General features: G+C 41.2%; 1 protein-coding gene across 1 annotated transcript in view; it reads left to right on the forward strand.

Annotated features, from left to right (window-relative positions):
• Window positions 1-8868: 8868 nt before the first annotated feature.
• SYNPR (synaptoporin) overlaps window positions 8869-26911 on the forward strand; it is a gene marked incomplete at both ends in the record, with an annotated part of 318051 nt that continues 300008 nt past the window's right edge. Inside the window, 2 exons of the mRNA XM_080925959.1 lie at window positions 8869-8886; window positions 9011-9076. Coding sequence (XP_080782085.1) covers window positions 8869-8886; window positions 9011-9076 — 84 coding nt within the window. The remainder of the gene's footprint in view (window positions 8887-9010; window positions 9077-26911) is intronic.

A 26911-nucleotide genomic window follows, 5' to 3' on the forward strand; every position in this document is an offset into this window, starting at 1 on the left:
GAAGTCTTAGCTGGAGGGATAAGTTGAGGAAGGGAATTATATAAAATAAGGAACGAACTCACAGTTTTCTTAATTGTGGATGATATAACCCTGAACAGAAAAGACACTAAAGCCTCCACTAGAAAAATTGGACCTGATAAATACTTTTTGCAAAGTGTCAGGATTTAGAAATTAACACACAGAATCAGTAGCCTTCCCATATACAAATAACACACACACACACACACACACACACACACACACACACACACATTGAGAAAGTAATCAGGAAACCAACCCCATAGTCTATTGCCCCTCACAATATATCCTGGAGTAAACCTAACTGAGGGACCAGAAAAGCTCTATAATAAAAAGTATAAAACACTGAAGAGATAAATGGAATACACTAGAAGGTAGAAAGCCTTCCCTGCTGATGGATCAGAAAAAGTACTATTGCTATGTTCCCAAAGGCAATCTCTAGGTTAAATGTAATCTCCATCAAAATTTCAATGTTACCCTTTAGAGAACTAAAACTGTTTGTTGATAAAAGATTGATATTTAGGCTATGCCAATAACTTAACAAATCACATAAGTCAACTGAATAACAAATAATGACCCAATCAAAAAACATCTAATCAAATGAATGGACAATTCTTAAAGAATAAAGTCCCAAGGCCATATTATATACATGAAAAGTTTCAACCTCACTAGTCATTGGAGAAATGAAAATTGACCTATATTGAGATCTCACTCCACTTAGAATGACAGCCATTTAAAAAACAAACCACAAAAGTTGACAAGCATGAAGAACAAAGGGAAGCCTCACTTCTGTGAATAATGTCCAGCCACTGTGGAAATCAGTTTGAAGATACTTCAAAGAACTACCGATTAAGCGACCACATGCTTCAGCCACCCCGTCCTTAGATTAGATATTTAGCCAAAGAATTCCATGGCAACACATGACAGGCACATTTGCATATCCATGCTGTAGCACTAGTCACAATGTCTAAGTTATGAATTGACCTAAGTGTCCATCAATGAAGAGAAGACTGTTCTTCACGTGCTTACGTCATTTAAAATAATATATTTATGTTTGTTCGTAATGACTTATTCTCTCGTAGTTTTGATCTAATATCAGTCATCTTTGAGATTTACAATTATTATTTTTATACTGACTTCAAAAATTTAAGACTTGGGTATTTTCTAGTACAGTAGTAGCTTTGATGAGATGGGAGTCTCTGCAAGCACCGAGGAGCAGATTAGAACTTAGCCATGCTAATTTACAGCAGGCTCTCAGCCTTTACTTAGTGAATAGAGACACTAAAGCTGCTCTGCCTTGTGGCCATTTGCTACTCTGGAAATGAGGTCTCTTCTTAGAAGGCTGCTGGGAATAAACTCTGGTCTTTACCTTCTATATGTCACCCTCTACTCTCCCCTCCATTCCCAGACATAAAAATTAAAATATCTCCTAACACTACCAATAAAGCAAAGGATTCAAGTCTCCCCCTAGTGAGAATAGGCTCCTCAAAAGTAAGGTAGATAGAATGTCTTGCTGACTCAAAGGAACTACTCAACGTTATGAATCCCTCTCCTAAAATGAAAGAGATTTGGGAACTACTTGAGTTTCATGGTCACTACAGAGTGCTCAGGTAGATGCTTCATCAACGTTAGCCTGGTAACTGAGTCCTTGCAGCATGTGTCGTAGAAGATGGAACTAGTTTTTATTCTCTTGAGCCAGAAGAAAAGGGATCATCTTAAGTTACCAGAAAGATGTTGGTTGGTATGTTGATGTCATCTGTCTTTCTCTTCAGAACCTAGTTCGTAGGGAACACAGTGCTATTCCCATGTGTGAATTTTCTAGCCCCAGTGTCTACAAAATATTTAACATTGCAAATGCAATATGCAACACACATTTTTTTTTGTTTATTTTGGTGATGCAGCTGTTGGAAATGTATACATCTGTGGAATGTGAAAAGCAGCCTCTGACAATGGGCCATTTTGGTCTAAGCCATTACGCCTGCCCTTGTCTGCCAGTTTTACATGATGTTTGGAGAACTGGGAAATGTGTTACCATATTAGAAAGAAGTGTTGCATGTGGGGAGAGAGCTGAGGAATTAGGTACAATTTCCATACATCATTGAGCCAGGCTCTCAGCTCAAATGATCTTCAAATGAGCAATAGGTACATACATCTTTCCCTATATAAAGTTTCAAATACAGAGATGAGCTTATGCAAGTTACCTATGGCTAGGTATGCTATCCATATTGGAGATAAAGCTGGGATGAGCTTAAATGAAACACAGAAACAGTACAACCCAGGAGCAGAAATGAAACCCAGTTGATAGTCTTCTGACAATCACCATCACTAAATAGAAGCATGAGACATTACACCCAGTAAGCTCATTGACAATTATGCAAAGAGCAAAGATGGCATTTTAAAATGCAGAGAAACTGAGATCAAACTGACCTAAAACAGAATCTTGCTTTTCCTACATTGCATGAAATCTTTTCCATCAGCTAAGGTTAACTGTACAACAATAATAACAAAAACCTGGTATTATATCTCAGTTTAGAATCCCCAAAGCACTTCTCATTCAGCTCCGTACTCTTCAAGGCTCAGCTGCAGATCTGGTCTATACCAACCTTCTGTGTGAACCCAGGCTGTCAACAATGCCTCTATACAAGTCCACCTTGCCTAGCTTCTGGTAATGCTAGGCTGTAGCCTCAGTCTCTGCGAAGTAATTATAGGCATCATCATTTGGTGTTAGGAAAGAAGACAGAGGGTAGTTAATATAAAGTTCCCCAAACTTCTCAGCAGAACTTATCCTCAGAAATGCGTGCATTGTCTCTGGAAGTTACATGGCAGCTCCTGGCTCAGAAGGGGCACTCTAAAGAGTGGAGAGCCAGCACTACAGTCTGGACCTTTACTTGCTCACCGCTGCTTTTGGAAAGATGTCATTGTTGAGAGAGTTCAAAGTACATGTACTATCCTACCCAGGTTACAAACTATGCTAGATTCTTCATAGCAAGTAGTTACACTGAATACTCAGTATTAAGTGTTCTGTTTCATAGATCAAAAGAAACAGGCTCACCTGCCTCTTCATAAACCTGCAGTACTATGGCTAAGTACTGGATTATGCTTCTCTCCTCCCATACAGTTAGTAGCTGCATAAGGTCTGCACCTAGCCAGACCCGAGATCTCTGAATGATGCCTCCGGAATGCAGGCCCACAGGGATATGATGGTTTCTTATGGCCAGAACACACGTGGTATATACTCACCAAACCTCACACAAAATCATATTTCATTTTAAACAAATTAAACAAAGGTCCAGGTGCAAATGAATTCACTGCTGAATTCTACAGGAGCTTTAAAGAACTAACATCAATACTTCTTATAGACCAAACTTGCTGATGGACATCAATACAAGAAATTCTTAATAAAATATTTGAAAACTGAATTTTAAAACAAACCAGAAAGATCGTTCACTGTGGCCAAGTTGACTTCCTTCCAGGGATGGAGGAAAGAGTCAAGGAAATAAAGTAATATATCCCACAAATGGACTAAAAATAGATAGCACTTGATTACATCAAATAAACACTGAAAAGCTTGCAATTTCATGCAACTATCCTTCACAAGAAACCCCCAATGAAGCTAGGAATAGAAGAAACAGGTTTTATTCATATAATAGCTATAAATGGCAAAACTGTAGTTTACAGTATAGTAATTTGAGAAAAACTCAAAATCTTTCCACCAAGTGAAAGCATCCACTGCTTCTACTATAATTCAGTACAGGCTTGAAGTCTTAGCTGGAGGGATAAGTTGAGGAAGGGAATTATATAAAATAAGGAACGAACTCACAGTTTTCTTAATTGTGGATGATATAACCCTGAACAGAAAAGACACTAAAGCCTCCACTAGAAAAATTGGACCTGATAAATACTTTTTGCAAAGTGTCAGGATTTAGAAATTAACACACAGAATCAGTAGCCTTCCCATATACAAATAACACACACACACACACACACACACACACACACACACACACACATTGAGAAAGTAATCAGGAAACCAACCCCATAGTCTATTGCCCCTCACAATATATCCTGGAGTAAACCTAACTGAGGGACCAGAAAAGCTCTATAATAAAAAGTATAAAACACTGAAGAGATAAATGGAATACACTAGAAGGTAGAAAGCCTTCCCTGCTGATGGATCAGAAAAAGTACTATTGCTATGTTCCCAAAGGCAATCTCTAGGTTAAATGTAATCTCCATCAAAATTTCAATGTTACCCTTTAGAGAACTAAAACTGTTTGTTGATAAAAGATTGATATTTAGGCTATGCCAATAACTTAACAAATCACATAAGTCAACTGAATAACAAATAATGACCCAATCAAAAAACATCTAATCAAATGAATGGACAATTCTTAAAGAATAAAGTCCCAAGGCCATATTATATACATGAAAAGTTTCAACCTCACTAGTCATTGGAGAAATGAAAATTGACCTATATTGAGATCTCACTCCACTTAGAATGACAGCCATTTAAAAAACAAACCACAAAAGTTGACAAGCATGAAGAACAAAGGGAAGCCTCACTTCTGTGAATAATGTCCAGCCACTGTGGAAATCAGTTTGAAGATACTTCAAAGAACTACCGATTAAGCGACCACATGCTTCAGCCACCCCGTCCTTAGATTAGATATTTAGCCAAAGAATTCCATGGCAACACATGACAGGCACATTTGCATATCCATGCTGTAGCACTAGTCACAATGTCTAAGTTATGAATTGACCTAAGTGTCCATCAATGAAGAGAAGACTGTTCTTCACGTGCTTACGTCATTTAAAATAATATATTTATGTTTGTTCGTAATGACTTATTCTCTCGTAGTTTTGATCTAATATCAGTCATCTTTGAGATTTACAATTATTATTTTTATACTGACTTCAAAAATTTAAGACTTGGGTATTTTCTAGTACAGTAGTAGCTTTGATGAGATGGGAGTCTCTGCAAGCACCGAGGAGCAGATTAGAACTTAGCCATGCTAATTTACAGCAGGCTCTCAGCCTTTACTTAGTGAATAGAGACACTAAAGCTGCTCTGCCTTGTGGCCATTTGCTACTCTGGAAATGAGGTCTCTTCTTAGAAGGCTGCTGGGAATAAACTCTGGTCTTTACCTTCTATATGTCACCCTCTACTCTCCCCTCCATTCCCAGACATAAAAATTAAAATATCTCCTAACACTACCAATAAAGCAAAGGATTCAAGTCTCCCCCTAGTGAGAATAGGCTCCTCAAAAGTAAGGTAGATAGAATGTCTTGCTGACTCAAAGGAACTACTCAACGTTATGAATCCCTCTCCTAAAATGAAAGAGATTTGGGAACTACTTGAGTTTCATGGTCACTACAGAGTGCTCAGGTAGATGCTTCATCAACGTTAGCCTGGTAACTGAGTCCTTGCAGCATGTGTCGTAGAAGATGGAACTAGTTTTTATTCTCTTGAGCCAGAAGAAAAGGGATCATCTTAAGTTACCAGAAAGATGTTGGTTGGTATGTTGATGTCATCTGTCTTTCTCTTCAGAACCTAGTTCGTAGGGAACACAGTGCTATTCCCATGTGTGAATTTTCTAGCCCCAGTGTCTACAAAATATTTAACATTGCAAATGCAATATGCAACACACATTTTTTTTTGTTTATTTTGGTGATGCAGCTGTTGGAAATGTATACATCTGTGGAATGTGAAAAGCAGCCTCTGACAATGGGCCATTTTGGTCTAAGCCATTACGCCTGCCCTTGTCTGCCAGTTTTACATGATGTTTGGAGAACTGGGAAATGTGTTACCATATTAGAAAGAAGTGTTGCATGTGGGGAGAGAGCTGAGGAATTAGGTACAATTTCCATACATCATTGAGCCAGGCTCTCAGCTCAAATGATCTTCAAATGAGCAATAGGTACATACATCTTTCCCTATATAAAGTTTCAAATACAGAGATGAGCTTATGCAAGTTACCTATGGCTAGGTATGCTATCCATATTGGAGATAAAGCTGGGATGAGCTTAAATGAAACACAGAAACAGTACAACCCAGGAGCAGAAATGAAACCCAGTTGATAGTCTTCTGACAATCACCATCACTAAATAGAAGCATGAGACATTACACCCAGTAAGCTCATTGACAATTATGCAAAGAGCAAAGATGGCATTTTAAAATGCAGAGAAACTGAGATCAAACTGACCTAAAACAGAATCTTGCTTTTCCTACATTGCATGAAATCTTTTCCATCAGCTAAGGTTAACTGTACAACAATAATAACAAAAACCTGGTATTATATCTCAGTTTAGAATCCCCAAAGCACTTCTCATTCAGCTCCGTACTCTTCAAGGCTCAGCTGCAGATCTGGTCTATACCAACCTTCTGTGTGAACCCAGGCTGTCAACAATGCCTCTATACAAGTCCACCTTGCCTAGCTTCTGGTAATGCTAGGCTGTAGCCTCAGTCTCTGCGAAGTAATTATAGGCATCATCATTTGGTGTTAGGAAAGAAGACAGAGGGTAGTTAATATAAAGTTCCCCAAACTTCTCAGCAGAACTTATCCTCAGAAATGCGTGCATTGTCTCTGGAAGTTACATGGCAGCTCCTGGCTCAGAAGGGGCACTCTAAAGAGTGGAGAGCCAGCACTACAGTCTGGACCTTTACTTGCTCACCGCTGCTTTTGGAAAGATGTCATTGTTGAGAGAGTTCAAAGTACATGTACTATCCTACCCAGGTTACAAACTATGCTAGATTCTTCATAGCAAGTAGTTACACTGAATACTCAGTATTAAGTGTTCTGTTTCATAGATCAAAAGAAACAGGCTCACCTGCCTCTTCATAAACCTGCAGTACTATGGCTAAGTACTGGATTATGCTTCTCTCCTCCCATACAGTTAGTAGCTGCATAAGGGTGTCTTTTAAACACAGTTGCTTCCCACCATGTTAGGCCCTGTTTGCATGGAGGAAGAGCAGTAGGCATGGAGCTGCGGCTGCAGATGGAGCTGTGACTGCAGATGGTATGACTGTCTGGTTGGGCTTCCTACTCTTGAGATTTCTAGATTTTCCTAAACAAAAATCCATTGGCAGGCTTGGAAGGGTCTGTTCTAAACGCTCCCTTTCTTAGCTAGTTTTGTGCTGCTGTCTCTTCTTAATAGATTACAAACTAGTCCTTTCTACATTTCCCACTCCTAAATATTAAACACTCCCTTCACATATTTCCACACACTCCAAGCCTTTTTGGCAAATCTTTGTAGTAAACAGATGGATGCTCTTGTTGCTGGGAGACCACTTCATATGTAGAATCCAGTCCAAAGGCAGGAGAAGGAAGGGCCTCATAGTGTGGTGGGGAAGAGCATCTCTCTTCCTCTCTCTTCTCCTTCCTCTGTGCTTTCTGTGACTCCCCTTTAATTCAGTTCTGGTTCATTGCCTGAAAGCTGGACAACACTAAGCAGGTCGCCTCCCCTCAGTAAGCTCCAGTTTCCCAGTCTCAAGACTGAAAATAAATGATGGTCTTAACCTGTGGGTGTTTTGTGAATATTTAATGAAATAATGTCGGTCAAGCTCCTAGTAAGGTGTTTTCTTGGTTGACAGAAGTAGGCTGCTGCTGTTTATTACAGTCAGCAAAGCTGACCTGTGAAGAGGTGATGCTGAGCTCCTTCTCATTAAATTCTAGGAGAGTTTGACTCAGGTTGGAGTGGAAACTGCTTGTTATCTATTATTATTCGTAGAAAAATCATTTATGGGACTAGTATGTAGTTAAAAGTGACAGCATGGGCTTGAATTATCCTTTATGTTCAAGACCAATTTAGTCCTTGATGTTTGCTAGGGATGTCACATATAGCCATGAAGATTACCTACCTGCCTGGTACCTGATACGATTAAGATCAACTGATTCCAGTTCCACCCAATGCTGCCTCTCTCTCCCTCTCCCTCTCTCCCTCTCCCTCTCTCTCCCTCCCCCTCTCCCTCTTTCTCTCCCTCCCACCCTCCCTCCCTCCTTCTGTCTCCCTCTCTCTCTCTCTCCCTCCCCTCCCCCTCCTCCTCCCTCTCTCCCTCTCTCTCCCTCCCTCTCTCCTTCCGTCTGTCTCTCTCTCTCTCTCACTCTCTCTCCTTTCTTCTTCAGTCCTCTCTCCCACCACCTTTGCTGCTCTCCAGACTACACTCCAGTTTCCTTCCAGGTTCCTACTTCCTGGAAGGGAAGTGGCAGTATATTGTCTAGAACTAGACCCCAGAATCTGAAACTGTCTAGTCACAAGGAGCCTTTCCATGCAGACTCTGGATAATGACTGGAGTGATAGTGTTTCTGTCATAGAGAAGTCGCCACAGAGAATGTGTGACTCCCCTGACATTGGGTGCTTTTTTCTTACCAGAAGCCCCTACTCAACTCCTCTTGCAGCCGACAGCCTTCTTGATGAGGACATTAGTCCACTGTTGCCAGCCAACAGCCTCAAAGTTTCCCCGGAGCCTTAGAGCAGCTTGCGCGCCTGCACGGGCTCTGGACCAATGTGCACCGGGTGTGCCTAGCCCACCCGGACGCCCTCCCCCGTGGAGCGTGCGGCTAGCCAATGACAGCCTAGCCCTGGTGTCTTGGCTTTCTCCCCCTCCTCTGTTGCTGCTCTGTTGCCCACTCTGCCCCGCCCACCCCTCTCTGGCTCGGCTTGCCTCCCGCTGCGCTGGCTTGGTGAGCGCACAGCTCTGAGAGCAAGCTGGCACGGCCGGCGCTCCCCCCACCTGGGTCCCAGCTCAGCCGCTCCCTGCCTTAAGTGGCTTTTGACCCTGGGGACAGTGGATCAGAAGAACTTCATTTCTGAAGGGAACCGTTGCGAGAGAAGACAGAGTAAGGGCGAGCCATGGACCCCGTGAGCCAGGTAGAACTGAACAGGACAGGAAGGGTGGTTGGCCTAAGATTGGGAAACGCGATACACTGGACAGGTGTCCCCAGCCCTCCGCTCATCTTTTTACTTTCTCTTTCCCTTTATCGTCCATCCGTAGCTGGCCTCTGCAGGAACCTTTCGGGCACTGAAGGAACCCCTTGCCTTCCTGAGAGCCCTGGAGTTGGTGAGTAGCTGGGAGGCACGGAGCTGCCAGGTAGAAAGAGGTCCAGTGGGGCGCTCTCTGCCCGGTTCTGTTCATATCCAGTGGTCGAGCCTCTTTCAATCCTGCCTGCTCCAAAGGTGTGATTCTGGAACTTCTAGGTAGGGTTGAGGTCACATTGGGATTCCAGGTGACATATAGATGCATTTATACAGGAGCTCGAATCACCTCCCTTCACAGCTTGCTGGCTATCAGGGTCTGGTGGGGGAAGCAGGGAAAGTGGGGGGGGGGCTCCATGGAACTCTGGGCTCTCTTCTGTACCCCTGTGAGCCCTAGACCAGACTGGCTAGGGAACCATCTCAGATGGAGAGCTGGGAGGACTAGTCCAAGCTGGAAAAGTTGGTTAGCACTAGGACAGCTTCTGTTCGGTGTGGAGATTCACAGCTTTCTGAGACTCCGCTTGGCTGGAAGCTCCAGTAAGATGTATATACTCTGGGAGGCTTCAGAGAGCTGATAGTGTAAGTGAGAAGACTTCTCTAGTTAATTTTTCTACCGTGGCGACTGTTTTGAGTGTTTGTTTCAGAGGGATTCCTGATCAGCTTTCTCTAGGGTTTGGGCTGTAGGAAGAATATACACTGGTGTCTCCGAATTGTTTCTGTTTTAAAAAGGCACCTCAAGAGTCCTATGATAGCATGTCTACAGGCAGGATCAAGGCACAAAACTGGTTACTCTCGAGGCCTCATGGTAGCAATGCTAACATTCTTGGCTGAAATGATAGTTATCAGGAGTGAAGTCTGCAGGTCACACATTTCCTCTTGCTGGGAGCTCTGGAAGGCTAGAGAAGCCGTCTGAACAGAAAGTTCAAAGCCCGTCATGTAGCATTAATCACAGGCGCTATCACAGACTAGCTAAGAAATTATGTAAGAGCCTGTTCTGTGCTTCAGACTCAGACAAGAGTGTGTGTCTGGATTTCACTACACAGTGTGATGCATGTTTATATCACAGTCTAAAGGTGCTTGCAGCTTCCCTGTGAGCTGACCTGAACCACAATTCGATAAGCTTAACGTCTTCCAGAAAGTTCTTTATGAAGGCTCCACTACTGGCTTTCCGTTGGCTATTCTGATACTATGTTCCCCCTCTCCCTCTCCCCACCACCTCTCTCTCTCTGCAGGTGTGTGTGTGTGTGTGTGTGTACATAAACGCCATGCATGTGTGGAGGTCGGAAGACAACATACGGGATTTGGATCTCCCATATGTTCACTGTGTAGATTCCTGGGATTGAGCTCAGACTGTGAGGTTTGTCAGTGAGTGCATTTATCAGCTGTAATGTTACATGACAGCTGTAATGTTGGTTGGTTGCTTGTTTGCTTTTTTTCCTTGTGGCCATGTCAGGCAATCCTGCGGTACTCACAGCTGGAGGACCTTTCAGCTGTCTTCCTTAACCCCTGTCTCACATTCACTAACTTAGTCATCGATTAGATCATCTCATGAAGGCTTCTTTAAAAAAATCAAAATAGTGCTTCAGTTACCAACTTATTATCCCTCCAAAGTTCAGAAGCCTGTCATCATTTTCTGATAGAACACATGACTATCTCACATTGTCATTTGCTTGAAATATTGCTCATTCTTCAGCATGAATTTTGCCTCTACAGATAAGGTCTCTATTGATAGATTTCAAAAGTCTGGTCAATCTGAGTGAGTTTGTTTAGATCATAGCTTCTGGACATCAAATCAGAATGCTGGGAAGGTGGACATTCATCAAGCATCATTCAAAACAAACCCCTGTGTGTAATCCTCAAATGCATCAGCGGTGAAGAAACATGAGTCTGGGACACACTGTCTCTTCAAAGCTCAAAGGCTTTGCTATTTACCCCAGTGAATATTTCTCCCTTCACATTCCAGGCCTAACGAAGACTGTTCTTAGCTGAAATGTTAGTTCCTCAGTAAAGTGTGTCCCACACTCCTCCCCATTTCCTACCCCTCAGCTGAGTGACTCACATCATTCTCGGGGTTCTGATACTTCTCATTCATCTGTTCAGAAGAAGTGTCACTGTATTGTGTTGCACTATAGGCTGTTTTGTCTTGAGACTGAGCAATGACAGCACTTGGAAGGTGGAGAGCAGGTATACACCTATGTGTGTGCAGTGACATGTGACACCTATGTGTGTGCAGTGACATGTGGAGCAGCTCTGAGACATATGCACCCTATATGCAGATGACAGTGACATCAGGTGAAAGTGTAGTCATCTGGTACAATATCCATTTGCTCTGTCTTGATGTCCTTTAATAGTCCCATTTCAGGACACTTGGGAAACAGTGGGTGATCTGAAAAGCTGTTCATGGGTAATGAGAGCACTGATCAGAGCCCGGTTTCTCCTCCTCTGTAGAAGTTGACAAAGTGATAGAAAGGACTTTGAGGCTGGGAGTGTCCAGTCTTTAAGCTTTACTCCTTGTCAGCATCTATAGCCATGGAAATAAAGTCCACATGAAGATGTGTGGTTCTGTACTCCTCTTGTTGTGAAAGGAGATAATAAATCTCCTTTAATTGAATAGTTGTTATATCAGAGATATTTCTTCCCATAGTTCTGACTGCTGGAAGTTTCCGTCAAAGGCTGACAGATTCTGTGTCTGGCAAGAGCCCACTTTCTGGGTCACAGATGGCACCTTCTCTGTGTCCTCACCTAACCTTTGTGATGCTGTTCATGAGGTCTCTGACCTTGTGAATGATTTAGGTCCCAAATGTGCCACCATCTAAAACTACCATTTGGGGAATCAGGATTTCTAACGTACAAAGGTCAGACGGTACGTATACATCTAATCCACAACAATATGTCATATACATCTAATCCACAACAATATGTCATATACATCTAATCCACAACAATATGTCATATACATCTAATCCACAATATGTCATATACATCTAATCCACAACAATATGTCATATACATCTAATCCACAACAATATATTTGAGCGTATTTATTGCAACCTCATTGGCAGTGAAAAAATAGAAATGACCAGGAATCCCATGGAGAAAAATACTTAAAGCTGTAGTTTGTGCAAATAATAAAGTACGCTACCACTAAAAACAGTGAGTTAATATCTATTTACATGGAGGTTGATGCTTATATACTGTCAAAAATAGATTTAGACCTGGTGGTACACAACTATACCCCAAGACCAAGGAGGCTGAGGCAGAGGAATCATCCTGGGATATACAGTAATATCCTGCTTCAAAACAATTCTTAAAAACAGAAAGGAAAGCAAATAAACTTTGGTTTTATAAACACTTCATAAAACCTTAAATGGAGGAATAATATTCTCTCTATGAGTATGTAAATTATGAGGTCTATCAGATATGCATGCTACATGCCCAGCACAACATGCTCTTTACAAAACAGTGTGTAGGAGTGTGTTGCTGTGTGTCTCTGTGTTTTATATGAACACTGAGGAGGGCATAACAACACATACAATTGAACTAATAAATAGTGAAATTTTTGACAAAATATAATTTGGCAGCTAGTGGTAGAGAATGGGACAGGCTGAGAGAAAGTCATGAAAGTCAGAGTTATAGATATATCATTGTATACAGTCATACAGGTGAGTGGTTCATAGAACTCGTGTTTTAAGACGTTTCCTATGGATGGACCGTTTGAACTAATTCACATCTAAACACATTCTCTTACCGGGAAGATATGTTCTTTCCTTCTGAGTAGCTTGTAGGTGAAATAAATTGAAACTCTTAACGACATAGAGAAGCATCATGGGAAAGCCTCGACTACTATTAAACACTCGCCGGAAAAGCTTCTCCACTCTTGCTCTCTGTTAATGGATGGGGTGAGGGAACTTTTACTAACTCTTCAAAACCAGAGATGCAAAACCCAAATCTGACTCGGGTCACTTATTTACTTTATTACATGGTGAGAAATTATGGCCTACAAAGCTCTCAAACTGTTATTTGGAAATGTTATGAAATATCCAGTTTATCCCGTTTCCATATCTCAAAAAGCCACAAGCATACCATACCATCCAACCTTCTGCTGGTCTTTCTTACGTTGTTAGCTCAGTACTGCAAACGCCCCTGCCCCCATGTAAAAACTTGTTGTGAGCACTTTACTTTCTTCTGCTATTCATAAGCTCTGGGTTTACAACCTGGGTTTCCCGGAAGCGGACTTATCATGTGTGTGTTGTTCAGGACATACTAATGCTTCAAATACTAGTCCTATTGGAACAGTGCTGGGCCTTCTTGTCCCTGCTGATGCTATCTGGCTTGCCTAGTCCTCTATCACATAGCTGCAGCTCTAGAGTCCCCAGATTCTGCCCTATGGAACCAACTTACTCAATTCCCCGAATCCTCATTGTCTGATGTCCACTATTTATTATGCTGTAACCTGTCTACTATTCTAGGTCTCACATTTCTATTCTAACTTTCATTTCTGCCTCCTTCCCTCCCTGTTTAGTCCAGTCCAGCCAGAAATGCGGTCTCTTTAAATGATAGTACTAAGATTTGTATGATATCCTCTTCTGAATCTAAATTCAAAGCTATGTTCTCCAGGAAATATCCCACCCCTTTCTGCTTTCCTGCTATCAAGAGATAGGATGCATGATTCCTGTTATTGGTAATAACCAATTGATACCTATAGCAGAGTAAAATGTAACGATGACCACACTTTCAAACTTTTAGAAAGAGAAGCAACGATAACCACATCCCTCTGAGAACTTTGTATGAAGTCTCATGAGTCATGCTGGTTTTTATGATGTCATCTTATCTTGGGAATCGGGATCCTAACTAGCTCATTGAGAACAAAACCAACAGAAAGCCCAAAGCCAAGACTTGACTGCCTCCGGCCACACTGTAATTCCTTTAAATGCTATTGAATTCTTCCATGCGTCAAGTGCTCAGTGTCTCTTATCCCAAAGGTGCAAAGAAGATTTGAAAGTGTCTTATTTTGTGGACCCCTCAAGATACATATTTGAGACATTTTATGGAATTTCCAGGAATATCTTTTTATAGAAAAAATTCAATAGATATCTATTGAATACGTTTGTCTGTATTTTTCTGCTCATCACTAGTTAACTAAACAAGTTTTAATTAAAACCATATTTTCACATAAAATATCTTCAAGAGACCTTTATTATGAAGTCAATAATTTAATCACATTTCATTGTCATTCTTTTGCTTTGCGTGCATGAAGCACCACCCAATTTAAACAAAATTGTGAATTGTGATATCAAACATCAAGATCCTGAGTAGCACTTTGCCATTAAGGGCCTGATGTATTTAAAGCTAAGTTAACAAGGAGGATTTAATCATAACCTTCTCTTGTCTGACAAAATTGTGTTCAGTTAGAATTGGAATGGTACATACGTGATGCTAAGCAGAACCCCCAGAATTTACCACCTCTCTGAGTTTCCTGAGGCAGATGGCATGAAAGCCCATCAGAGAAGGGAAAAGTAATACACAGAAGTTTCTTTCAAGGGGATTCCAAGCTCTGCCTGTCACAGGTATAAAATGAAGAGTAAAACGGTCATGTGTTAGTTAAAAATTTATTTAGACCTGCAAGAACCATGACTTCTTAGTGTCTCTGTCTTCCATGGGCTTTTCCCACTTCTACTGTGTTTATGCATGTTCTTGTTCAGTGTGTTAGCTTGGGCTTTCAGGGGACTGCTTGGAAATATGGTGAGGAAGATGTGCCAAGGCCTGTAGTGTGTGCACTTAAACAGCCTCTGCCTCAGACTCCTCAGAAGGCATAGACTGAGTGAGACTCATACTGGGAGATGGCTCAGCCAGCAGAGTGCTTGTTTTGCAAGCATGAGGGTCTGTTTGTTCCTAAAGTCAGTCATGGTAGTGTGTACTTATAATCTCAGCACTGGGAAGGGGAGACAGAAAAATCCTTGAAGCTTGCTCTTCAATCAAATCATGGAGAGATCCTGCCTCTAAATAAGTGAATGAATAAGTAAACAAGGAGGTAATTGAATACATGAATAAATAATTAAACGAATATTCTGTATGTGCACCTCATCCATTGACATGAACACATATGCACACACATACACACATACACACACATACACACACACATACACACACATATACACACATGCACACACACATACACACATACACACACACACACACACACACACACACACACACACACACACACACATACACACGGAGACACATGAAAGAGAAAGTTGGATCTAACTCATCACCCAAACAAACATGCACATGGGAGGGGAATCCAGGTCACTCTTTCCAAAACCCATTTCCTGCTCTGCACATGTTTTATTTTTCTTGGACTTTGAAACTCCTGGTGATGGTTTCTTGCTAATGACATGGCTTTCAAACATGACAATTCCTCTGCTTGGAAAATGCTCATTTCCCTTCTTACCCAACCCCAACTGGCTAGTGAATTATTTTTCACTTGGGTGCCAGCCTAGATAGGGAAATGTTGCTCACTAAAGGTGACCTCTTGGTGGTATCTGGAGCATCCTCTAGTGATACACTTACATTCTTGCCAAGGTAGAATGTCATCTTATGCATATGCATCTAATGATTCAGCCCTTGGAATACAGAAAGGCTTACTACACAACATTTACTAATCCTTCTATAGCTCCTAGGCCCAAGGGCTTACTCAATACTGAGTGGAAGAGGTGAGGGAAGGCAGGTGGACAGAAACAGAATGGAGGATGAATAAATGAACCCTAGAGAACTCAGTCCTTTCCTGTAATCTGCTGTGAGGTAGAACTGTAAGGACTCTGTGGAAGTACATGACAAGCTGCTAGTCTTAGTTGTGAAAGAGATTGTCTCACATAACAGAGTGAGATGTGAACAAGAAAGGGATGTTATAGACCTTCTCACCGCTTAGCACTGGGGAGAACCCTCACTAAAATAAGTAAGAGCTGAAAGAGTGGTAAGTGACCCAAGCACAAGAGTCCTTAGCAAGGTGGCTGCTATTCAGGATTTTAGACATGGCTCTGCCTGCCTTGTAAGCATATTCTCTTCATGAATCTCACAAATTCTACCCAGGATTTTCATCTGACACCCTGAAGGAGGGAATGTGATTGCCTTGGCCGATCGCCTTTTCAGTTTAACCTAACTGTAAACCCCAAGCTATATCCTAAGCCAATAAACTAGCATATGGATGCATTGTCCACAGATCAAATGTCCCCTGTAATTCTGTCACTCATGACCTGATTTTAAAGGATCATGAAAGTCAAGCCACTCTCCTCTAGACCCTCCTTTCTGATGCAGCAGTGGAAGGGACAGTCTTTACAGTTATGAGCATAACACACCCGGAAAGAGTCTGTATACAGTGGTAAAACCGTACGATTTCCAGATGAATGGACAATAGAAATGGTGTGTGGTGTGTGTGTGTGTGTGTGTGTGTGTGTGTGTAAGTTGTGTGTGTATAAGTGTGTGTGGTGTGTATGTGTGTTTGTAAGTGTGTGTGGTGTGTGGGTGTCTGTAAGTGTATGTGCTGTGTGTGTGTAAGTATATGTGTAGTGTGTGTGTATGTGTGTGCAATGTGCTGTGGTGTGTGGGGGTGTGTGTATGTGGAGTGTGTGCATGTGTTGTGTGTAGTGTTTTGCAGATGTGATAGGAAACAGAGAATCTGAAGAAACCTCATTCCCTTGCTTTGTGTGCTAAATGCATCCTGTTTAATGGCGGAGAACAGGGATTAGTTGATATGCAAAGTTCACCTAAGGCTTGAAGAAATATGCATTTTGAGTCAGCCATGTGCTAGAGTTTGGGCCCTTTTAATTTAATTTATTTTTTTCAAAGCTGTGGAGTCTTTACATGGGTATCATAAGTGTCGCACAATTTGCTTGCTTTAGGGGTCACATGATAGCAAAAGCTTTAGCAATGTCTTATCTGTCCGTAGCTATGGGACGGTAACTGAGGAAAACCCTGTTGAAGTGATGATATATTTACAATTGCAATGAAATCTCTCCAGACTTCTAGATCTGTACAAACACAGTTTCTCAGTATTGTACTGCTAGCTAATGATGCTACATGTGCGTGCGTGCGCGTGTGTGTGTACATGTGTGCGCAGGTTTGTGTGTGTTTCTATCATCTTCCCACTGGAAAAAGGTGCACAGTGAGGCAACCATAAATTAGATACAAATAACGTTAATTCTAACATTTAGATAAAAGCTTTCTAGTTGTTGTCGCTGACTTATGTAATTTCTTATTATATGCTGAGGACTACTTAATAGCCTTGTGTACAAATAGGGTGATCAAATCATTTTTCTAACGTCAGACACCAGGTAAGTCACAGAGGATGTGAATATAACCGGACACCAAGCTCCATGTTCCGGATCATCTTCCTGAGTCCTCCCCATTCCCAGAGACTCCTCCCTAATGTCAGTGATTTCTGCACTGAAAACAATAATAGGGAAGAAAGGAATCTATATCTTTATCTATCACCTATTAGTAAAATACAAGACTTTAAGAAGTTCACATTTTTTCTTCTCGTTCTTAATTCAGTTTCTTTTCTACGAACAACAACAAACAGAAAATAAAGCAAAGTTTAAATGCTAAGTGTCCTAAAATAGCTTTTCAGGAAGTTCTTATTGCTCAAAAAAGATTTCTGTTTCTTCAGAAATTTTGATTTATCTTGTATACCTTATAGAATATTCATTTACTAGTCCAATCCCTTAAGAAAAGAAAATTCAGTATCTATTATGGACATATACCCAGGAAGACATCTTGGGAATTCACGAAATCTCTAGATACTTAGCAAGATTATAAACACTTAAATTCCTTTGGATGTTTGGGAGTTTACTTCAGCCAAATGAGTCCCATCACTGATGATAGGAATGCATGAATTTTGCCAGCTTCCTGCGCTTGAGAACTGAGGTCTGAGGTTTGTTATTTGGAGGATTGATGTGCCAAATATGAAAAGATTTCTTTGTTGCGTTAACAGGAAGTGCCCACCATCCATCTGTTCCACTGTGCACTGCTTGTCTCTGCTTTTGTACCATGACTTCACCTGAGGGTTTTGCTTGTACCTCATAGGCAGACTGCTGACATGCTGGAATCCTTTTCTGATGTAAGGGCCAGAGTTTCAAAGGGAAAAAGACTTGGGTTGCACAGTAATTCCGGAAGCCTGGCAGGTGCTGGCCCGTGATTACAGTGAAACATGGGGATCCTGAGAACACTGCACCTGGGCTGCGTGATTCAGAATGTGCAGACAGGCCAGGCTTGGTGGTACATGCATTTAGTTCCAGACCTCAGAAGGCAGGAACAGGCAGATTTCTGTGAGGTTGAGGCCAGCCTGCTCTAAAATGGGAAAACCTAGGCTAGCTTAAAAATACATAGTGGGATCCCGACTCAAAACAAAACAAAACAAAGAGACAAAAAAATAGTGTGACTTTCTCTGCTCCCGAGGGTTGTTGGCCCACATGAGTCAGCAAGGGCAAGTGGAGCAGAGGTGATGGGGGAGGGGAAGGCTGGTTGTAGGGTCACGGAGTTCAGAAGCCCTGTGAAGATGTTCGGTAATGATGACACGCAAGGACCAGCTTTGGGGAGACAGTTCCACTTTACTTGAGGTGATTTAAGGATCATATAAGTTTTGGGGATGGGTTAGAAATATCTAGGGTGGCCAAATGTCATTGGCTGAAGGCTTAAGTACTGAGATGCCTCATTAACATGGGGAAACATTTCAGAAACCTCAAGTGTTAGCTGAACTTCTTTTTATCAGCAGAAGTTGAACCTGAATTCTTTTTTTTTTTTTCAATTTTATTGGATATTCTCTGTATTTACCTTTCAAATGTTACCCACACCCCTCCCTTCTCCCCCTCAACTTGATTCCATGAAGGTGCTCCCTCTCCACATCAGTGCCTCGGCTGATGATGATGTTGTTCTTCCCACGAGGGTGCAAATCTCTCAGCTACTTCAGTCCTTCCTCTAGCTCTTTCATTGGGGTCCCCGTGTTCAGTCTGATGTTCAGCTGCAAGCATCCTCATCTGTATCTGTATGACTCTAGGAGTCCTCTGAGGAACCAACCATGTCTGGTTCCTGCCAGTAAACACTTCTTGGTATCAGCAATAGTGCTTGGGTTTGGTGGCTGCATATGCAGTGGTTCTCCAGGTGAGGCAGTCTCTGTAGATCTTTTCTTCAATCCCTGCTCCCCTATTTGACCTTGTATTCCCTCCCCTGTTTTGTTCTCCCTTCTAAGAAGAACTGAGGTATCCACATTCTGGTCTTCCTTCTGTTTGAGCTTCATAAATTCTGTGGATGGTTTCTTGGGTATCCCAAGCTCTTTTTTGGGGGGGGGAGGGGAATGTCTAGTATTTGCTTATAAGTGAGTGCATACCATGAGTGTTCTTTTGAGACTGGGTTACCTCACTCAGGATGATAGCTTCAAGTTTCATCCATTTGCCTAGGAATTTCATGAACTCAGTTTAAATAGCTGAGTTCCATTGTGTATATTTACCACAATTTCAGTATCCATTCCTCTGTTGAGGGACATCTTGGTTCTTTCCATCTGCTGGCTATTATAAATGAGGCTGCTATGAACATTGTTGAGCATGTGTCCTTGTTAGATGTTGGAGCTACTTTTGGGTATATGCCCAGGAGTGGTATAGCTGAGCCCTCAGGTAACAAACACTATGTTCAATTTTCTGAGGAACTGCTAGACCAATTTCCAGAGTAGTTGTGCCAGTTTACAATCTCACCAACAATGAAGGAGTGTTCCTCTTTCTCCCCATCCTTGCTAGCATCTGCTGTCACCTGTGTTTTTGATATTAGCCATTCTGACTGATGTGAGGTGGAATCTTAGGGTGATTTTGATTTGCATTTCTCTGATGAATAGGGATGGTGAGCATTTCTTTAGGTGCTTCTCAGTCATTTGATACTCCTCTATTGAGAAGTCTCTGTGTAGTTCTGTACTCCATTTCTAATAGGATCCTCCAGAGTATAGCTTCTTGAGTTCTTTGTATATATAAGATGCTAGCCCTCTATCAGGTGTAGGATTGGTAAAGATCTTTTTCCAATCTGTAGGCTGCCATTTTGTCCTTTTGACAGTGTCCTTGTCCTTATAGAAGCTTTGTAATTTCATGAGGTCCCATTTGTCAATTCTTGATCTTAGATCATACTCCTTTGGTGTTCTGTTCAAGAAATTGTCCCCTGTGTCTATGGGTTCTAAGCTCTTCCCCACTTTCTGTTCTATTAGTTTCACTGTGCCTGGTTTTATGTGAAGGTCTTTGATCCACTTGGACTTGAGCATTGTACAAGAAAATAAGAAGGGATTGATTTGCATTCTTCTGCATGCTGACAACCAGTTAAACCAGCACCATTTATTCAAGAAGCTGTCCTTTTTCCATGGAATGTTTTTAACTCCTGTATCAAAGATCAAGTGACCATAGGTGTGTAGGTTCATTTCGGGATCTTTGATTCCATTGGTCTACCTGCCTGTCTCTGTACCAATACCAGGCAATTTTTATCACAATTGATCTGTAATACAGCTTCAGGTCAGGGATGGTGATTTCCCCCAGAAGTTTTTGTATTGTTGAGAAAAGTTTTTGCTATCCTGGGTTTTTTATTATCCCAAATGAATTTGCAAATTGCTCTTTCTAACTCTATGAAGAATTGAGTTGGAATCTTGATGGGGATTCCATTGAATTTGTAGATTGCCTTAGGCAAGATGGCCATTTTTTTTACAATGTTGATTCTTCCAATCTGTGAGCATGAGAGATCTTTCTCCCTCCTGAGATCTTCTTCAATTTCCTTCTTCAGAGGCTTGAAGTTCTTGTTGTACAGATCCTTCACTTGCTTAGTTAGGGTCATCCCAAGGTATTTTATATTGTTTGTGGCTATTATGAAAGGTATCGATTCTCTAATTTCTTTCTCAGCCTGTTTGCCCATTATGTAGAGAAAGGCTACTGATTTGCTTGAGTTAATTTTATAGCCAGCCACTATTCTGAAGTTGTTTATTAGCTGTAAAGATTCCCTGGTGAAATTTTTGGGGTCACCTAAGTATACTATTATATCATCTGCAAATAGTGATATTTTGACTTCTTCCTTTCCAATTTGTATCTCTTTGACCTCTTTTTGTTGTCTGATTGCTCTGACTAGTACTTCAAGTACTATATTGAATAGTAGGGAGAGAGTAGGCAGCTTGTCTAGTCCCTGATTTCAGTGGGATGGCTTCAAGTTTCTCAACATTTACTTTGATGGTGGCTGCTGGTTTGCTGTATATTGCTTTTACTGTGTTTAAGTATGTGCCTTGAATACCTCACCTTTCCAAGACTTTAACATGAAGGGGTATTGAGTTTTGTCAAATGCTTTCTCAGCATCTAGAGAGATTATCATGTAATGTTTTCTTATTTTTTTTTTATATATTAGATGACATTGATGGATTTCCATATATTGAGCCATCCTTGCATCCCTGGGATGAAGCCTATTTAGTCATGGTGAATGATTGATTTGATGTGTGCTTGGATTCAGTTTTAAAGAATTTTATTGAGTATTTTTACATTGATGTTCATGAGGGAAATTGGTCTAAAGTTCTCTTTCTTTGTAGGGCCTTTGTGTGGTTCAGAAATGTGCATAATTGTAGCTTCAAAGAATGAGTTGGGTAGTGTTCCCTATGTTTAGGCTACTATGTGACATTCCACAGGTAGAGATAGTGGGGATTGGGGTCAGAGAATGGGAAGTCCAGAGGCTGTCTAGACAATGGTAGACTTTGACCTCATCAACAGGGCAAGAAATTTGTGCTGGATTTGGAACTGTACAATTTTGATCTAAACCTCTAACCTTGGATATGTTCATGGACTTCACTGAGCCTCATGTTCATCAACTTCACTGAGCCTCAAGTTTCTTAGGGATTTTCAACTACTTCCAAGATGTATTTTAACATTTAATAAATAGCTAAGAACCCTTGAGCAGTCTCCTGTAGCAATTTTTTTAACTCTAACATGGTATGGGCATTTAGAATACACAAGTGTGGAATAAAACATGAAGGTTCTCATTCAAAGTCCCAGAAATGATGACTGTCCCTAAACCTAAAAATTAAACTTGACCTAGCGACTTGGTCGATGTGGATGCACTTATCAAATATTGATTTAATCCTCAGCCTTAAAAACACAAAAATGAAAACAGCAAAACAAAGGCTAGGGCCAGGTAACCTGGGATATTTTCTCATTGGCAATGCTCCCACTGGCTGCCCTTAATATTTATCAGCTACTACAGTTATTCGAGGATGTGGGGAGGGTGTGTTTTCATCTGTCACAGGCAATAAATAAGATCTATTTAAGAACTTTCACCTCTAGACTTTTCAGTTCTATTTATAAAGCAATTGAAAGAAGAGCACAATTATCCATGAGAGCACCAACATCACTCATGAGTTTGTATTTGAAACTGATTTGAAAGTATATATTGAGTCTGGCGAGATGGCCCAATGGTCAGTGGTGTTTGTTGAATACTATGAGGACCTGAGCTTGGATCCCAGTACCCAAGTAACAAGCCAGAAATGATCTTTACATGCACCTTAGCTGGGAGTGGAGACAAAGAACTAGTGGGGCTTGCCTGCTGCCAGTCTTAAGAGATGGGGGGGAAGGAGGAGGCAGGGGAAAAAGGAGAGAGAGGGAGATGGAGAGAGGGGGGGGGAGAGAGAGACAGAGAGACAGAGAGACAGAGAGAACATTGATTTATAAAAAGACAAATAGGAAACTATGCCCCTAATAGACCGATACCATGTACATGCTAAAAGTACAAATTCCAGTGCCCGAAATGGGTTACTTATTTTGAAGTTATTGGACAATGAAGTCACACAGGCCTCAAATATTACAGGACATTGCCACTGTTCTTTGTTACCCTCCAGATGTTGGTGGCAATATGCTGTTCCTGAAGACACCACATATTTGTGTCATTGAACATGATGACATCAAGCCAATATGGACCTGGATGCTTCCTACCCATTAGCTAGCTTCCACAGTGCTAAAAGGTGACAAGCTACTGGAGGAGAAAAATAACCATCAGCTATGCCCTGCTGTGAACTCTGTGAGCTGCAACAATGACTGGCATGACATGACAGGCCCCCTAGTGCACTGTGCTATGCCCATGATGGAAGTAACAAACTCTTTTTGATTGGATTTAAGTCCATATATTGACACTCATACTAAGAACCATTATTCAACAAAGAACCTATGGCTACATATGCCCTGGGTGCCCAGGGCATAACTACAGCTTGTGTCGAGTTGACACAAAACCAGCCAGTACAGTACTTATGGCAGAATACCCAAACCCTGTGCAAACCCAAACCAGACAAAATCGCCACATGGAAAACAAAATTGGTCACACAGTCCCACCTCTAACCCCTGAGGGATTGGGAGCCACCAGCTGCTGGGGATAAAAGGATCCATTTTCTTTAAGGTTATAACCCCCATAACTAAACCATGTTCCAGAGGAAGGTAAGACATCCAAGAATATTTGGGCATCACAAATTGGGCTTGGAAGGTGTTTTTTTTTTTTTTTTAAAGAAAGACACAGAGTTGATCTAGAGAAGGGAAAGTAGATCTGGGAAGAATTTGCAGTAAATATAATCAAAATATGTGTACACAAGTTAAAACTCTGAAGGAAATAATAAAAATGTTAAAGTTGAAGTGCGGTGCTGAATAACAGTGACAGCAGTACTGACAGAAAACTTGGCAGAAAATACCGTGTTCAGTGACAGAAGTAGGGGGTGTGGCAAGTACATAGTGTTCTTGATTTCTCTCACCTTCGTTGGCAGGGTACCGTGCACAACTTGGCCCAACCTAACTTAATTCAAGTCTTGCATCGGCCTGCTAAAGTACATTTGCTCAGTAATGACAGTTGGTGAATGACCAAGAAGCATCTTCAGTCAACTCAGTGTGACGTCCTGCCCCTCTCATGCATGCCCGGGGCCAGACATACCAAATACATGGGTGTTTGCATTTGAAAGTAGGTGGTGGTGGTAGACCTTTGGCCCAGGGTGATTAGAATAATTTTATACCCTCACAATATACCTATTAGATCAAATCACAAAATAAGCAAAAGCCTGCAAGTAAATATTACCCAATGTTCTGCTGAGAGCTAACTGAGCTAATATTTTGAACATACATTTTAAGGTACATTTGTGTACACATGCATTTTTCCCTTTGAAATGCTTGTTTCCAGACCGTGCAGTACACATGAGTATATTTTATTCAATGTCTATTGCTGAAACCGGCTGTCACAATGAGGCTTTAACAGAAGTGATAATGCGATTGTCCTGGCCTGTGTGCACAGATCATCCTATGAAGTTCAGTGATAAAATCACCCAGGGATACATTCCTAAAACCTATCTCAGACATTAACTGATGCCTAATTATATCATAAATTATTGCAAAGTTCTAAAGGCCAAAGATTTGAGATCAGGATATGGAAAAAAAAAATCATTTCACAGGTCATGAGGAATAGTCTGATCTATACTCTTCTGCAAATCCTAATGCTTTGGTGGCAGTCTTTAGTCTCCCTTGTTTAATGGACAATTCATTCCTCTAGTATCTACCTTCTCCCCCTCCCTGTGGTGTGTGTGTGTGTGATGCCAGTCACATGTCACTGAATTAGGATCTTACTCTCTGACTCTACTATTATGACTCCCCCAACTTTATCTGCTTGATTATGTTTACAAGTAAATTCACATTCTCAAGGACTGGAGTTAGGATTTCAGCATAGGAACCTTCCTTTCAGGGAGGAAAGAAGGTCCAACTCCCTAGATAGTAGAGGAGAGTTAGAATAGGGCCTATTTGCCACAAGCTTTCTTGTGATTTCTTTAGGTGATGTGAATTACGCTTCCATGCTGTGGAGCACATCGCATGCCCCGCTTCATAACTTCAACAACTGTGTACTGCGACAGTGAGTGCTTGTTGTGGAGATCATCTCACTAATCTGTAAGTCAGGTAGTTTTCAATACTTATTTTAATCTTGGAAAAATCTGTGAGGATCCCTGAAAAAGATACACACTTCTGGACCTCTAATACAGTTAACTTTTTAAAAATATTAACACACACGTGTGTGTGTGTGTGTGTGTGTGTGAGAGAGAGAGAGAGAGAGAGAGAGAGAGAGAGAGAGAGAGATGTTTTAGGTGAATTGAAGATATTTTATTTGTAGAAAGCAGAAGAAGCCTGGTTGCTTAGACAAATGCTGGAATCCATTTTAAAAAGAAAGAGGATTGGGTCTTCCTGATTTTCTGTTTTGCTTCCTCTGGGTTTTGTGATGGAAAATTTATTAAAACAGAATATAATCAGAGAGCAAGGGAGGGAGAGAAGAAAGAAGGGAGGAAGGAAAAGAGAGAGAGAGAAAGAGGGAGGGGGAGGGAGAGAGGGAGAGCCATTTAAGTTTTGCTTTTTCTATGAAAAAAGATAAATGTGTCATCATGTGTCCCACTCTAGATATGGTGCAGTCTGAAAGAATGGACCCAATGAATGAGATGGACTCGAATCTCATGCACTAGCTAACTTCATCTAGAGCATCTAGTTTATACTTTGAGGGTTAAAAATTGTCCTATGAGTAACATTGTCCTGTGAACATTCCGGAAAACAATAGCAAACCCATTCCTCTCTGCCATGTATGGTACAGGCACAAAAAAAGCACATTCCAAGATCAATCTGAAAAAACTGAGGTCACAGGATTCTTGTCTTGTTTCCTTGGAGTGTTCTGACAAGTACTCAGAATTTTCCTCACACAGCTCCTTTCTAAGCCTGTGTTCTAACATTTATAAGCCACCCTATTAGAAATGAAATGTTCAGTGGCGAATTCTCTTAAATAATTCCAGAGGAAATGATATCATCTCTATTCAAATTGATGATTACAAACCTGGAAAATGCCAGCAAAACTTTGAGCTCACCTTATGAAACTAATACAACTTTGAAAATAAATCAAGCAAACATATTAAATAACAATTCAATAATTAATTTATAAATAAAAGCCTTAAAATATAAGAATATAAGCATAGCAAATATTGCATCATATGAAAGTCATGATGTTACCCCCACTGAGTAAAAATAAGATTATTATCACAAATTTGAGTCAAATTTGAAGCAAGTTTTATTGAAAACAAGTCAGGACAACAGGCACTGGCCAGGTCTCTACCAAGGATTCACAGAGTATGGCACCAATTTACCTTTGTTGGGACTTATAAAGGCAAAACCCACAAGGCTACATACTTTTACCTTTGTCCAATCAGTGGCGAGCATACATCCTGACATACTTACTGCCTGCCTACCAGCTACCTATGTGCGATCAAGCATACAACACTCTACACAGTTAGGGCAACCAAACTTGTTTACAGAAGTGAAAATATGGTTTCCTATCATACAAAAACAGCCCTCAGCATCTCAGGAAGTTATCTGACCTTGGGCAAGTTGACCTTACAGGTTAGAGGCATTTTTGTTTTATAGATCCCATAAGCACAGTGATTTAAACTTAAAATGTAACATTAAGCATCACATCCCCCCAACTCTCCACCTTGAGTCGAACCTTCCGTCAAGGCCTTGAGCCTGTGGTGGATATCTATCTGTATTATCACACCAGCTTTATGGCACTCAGACAGAAATTTATGTATTGATGATGTAATGTCCAACTGTAATTAGAGAAACAAAAGTGTCAAAGGCCCTGTGTGATGGCTGGCCTCAGCGATACTATCCAGGAGGAGCCCAAACATGAGAATGGTAACCAGTCATTTATTTCAGCATTGGGGTGTGTGTGTGTGTGTGTGTGTGTGTGTGTGTGTGTGTGTGTGTATTCTTGTTATCTCTAACCACTAATGAGTGGCTTGCATAGGGAAAATGTTTTCTCTCATAGTCACACAACAAGCTGCTTGTTTTGCATAGAGCAGATCGAGTGC

Source organism: Micromys minutus (assembly GCF_963924665.1).
Source record: "Micromys minutus genome assembly, chromosome: 12".
Taxonomy (NCBI): domain Eukaryota; kingdom Metazoa; phylum Chordata; class Mammalia; order Rodentia; family Muridae; genus Micromys; species Micromys minutus.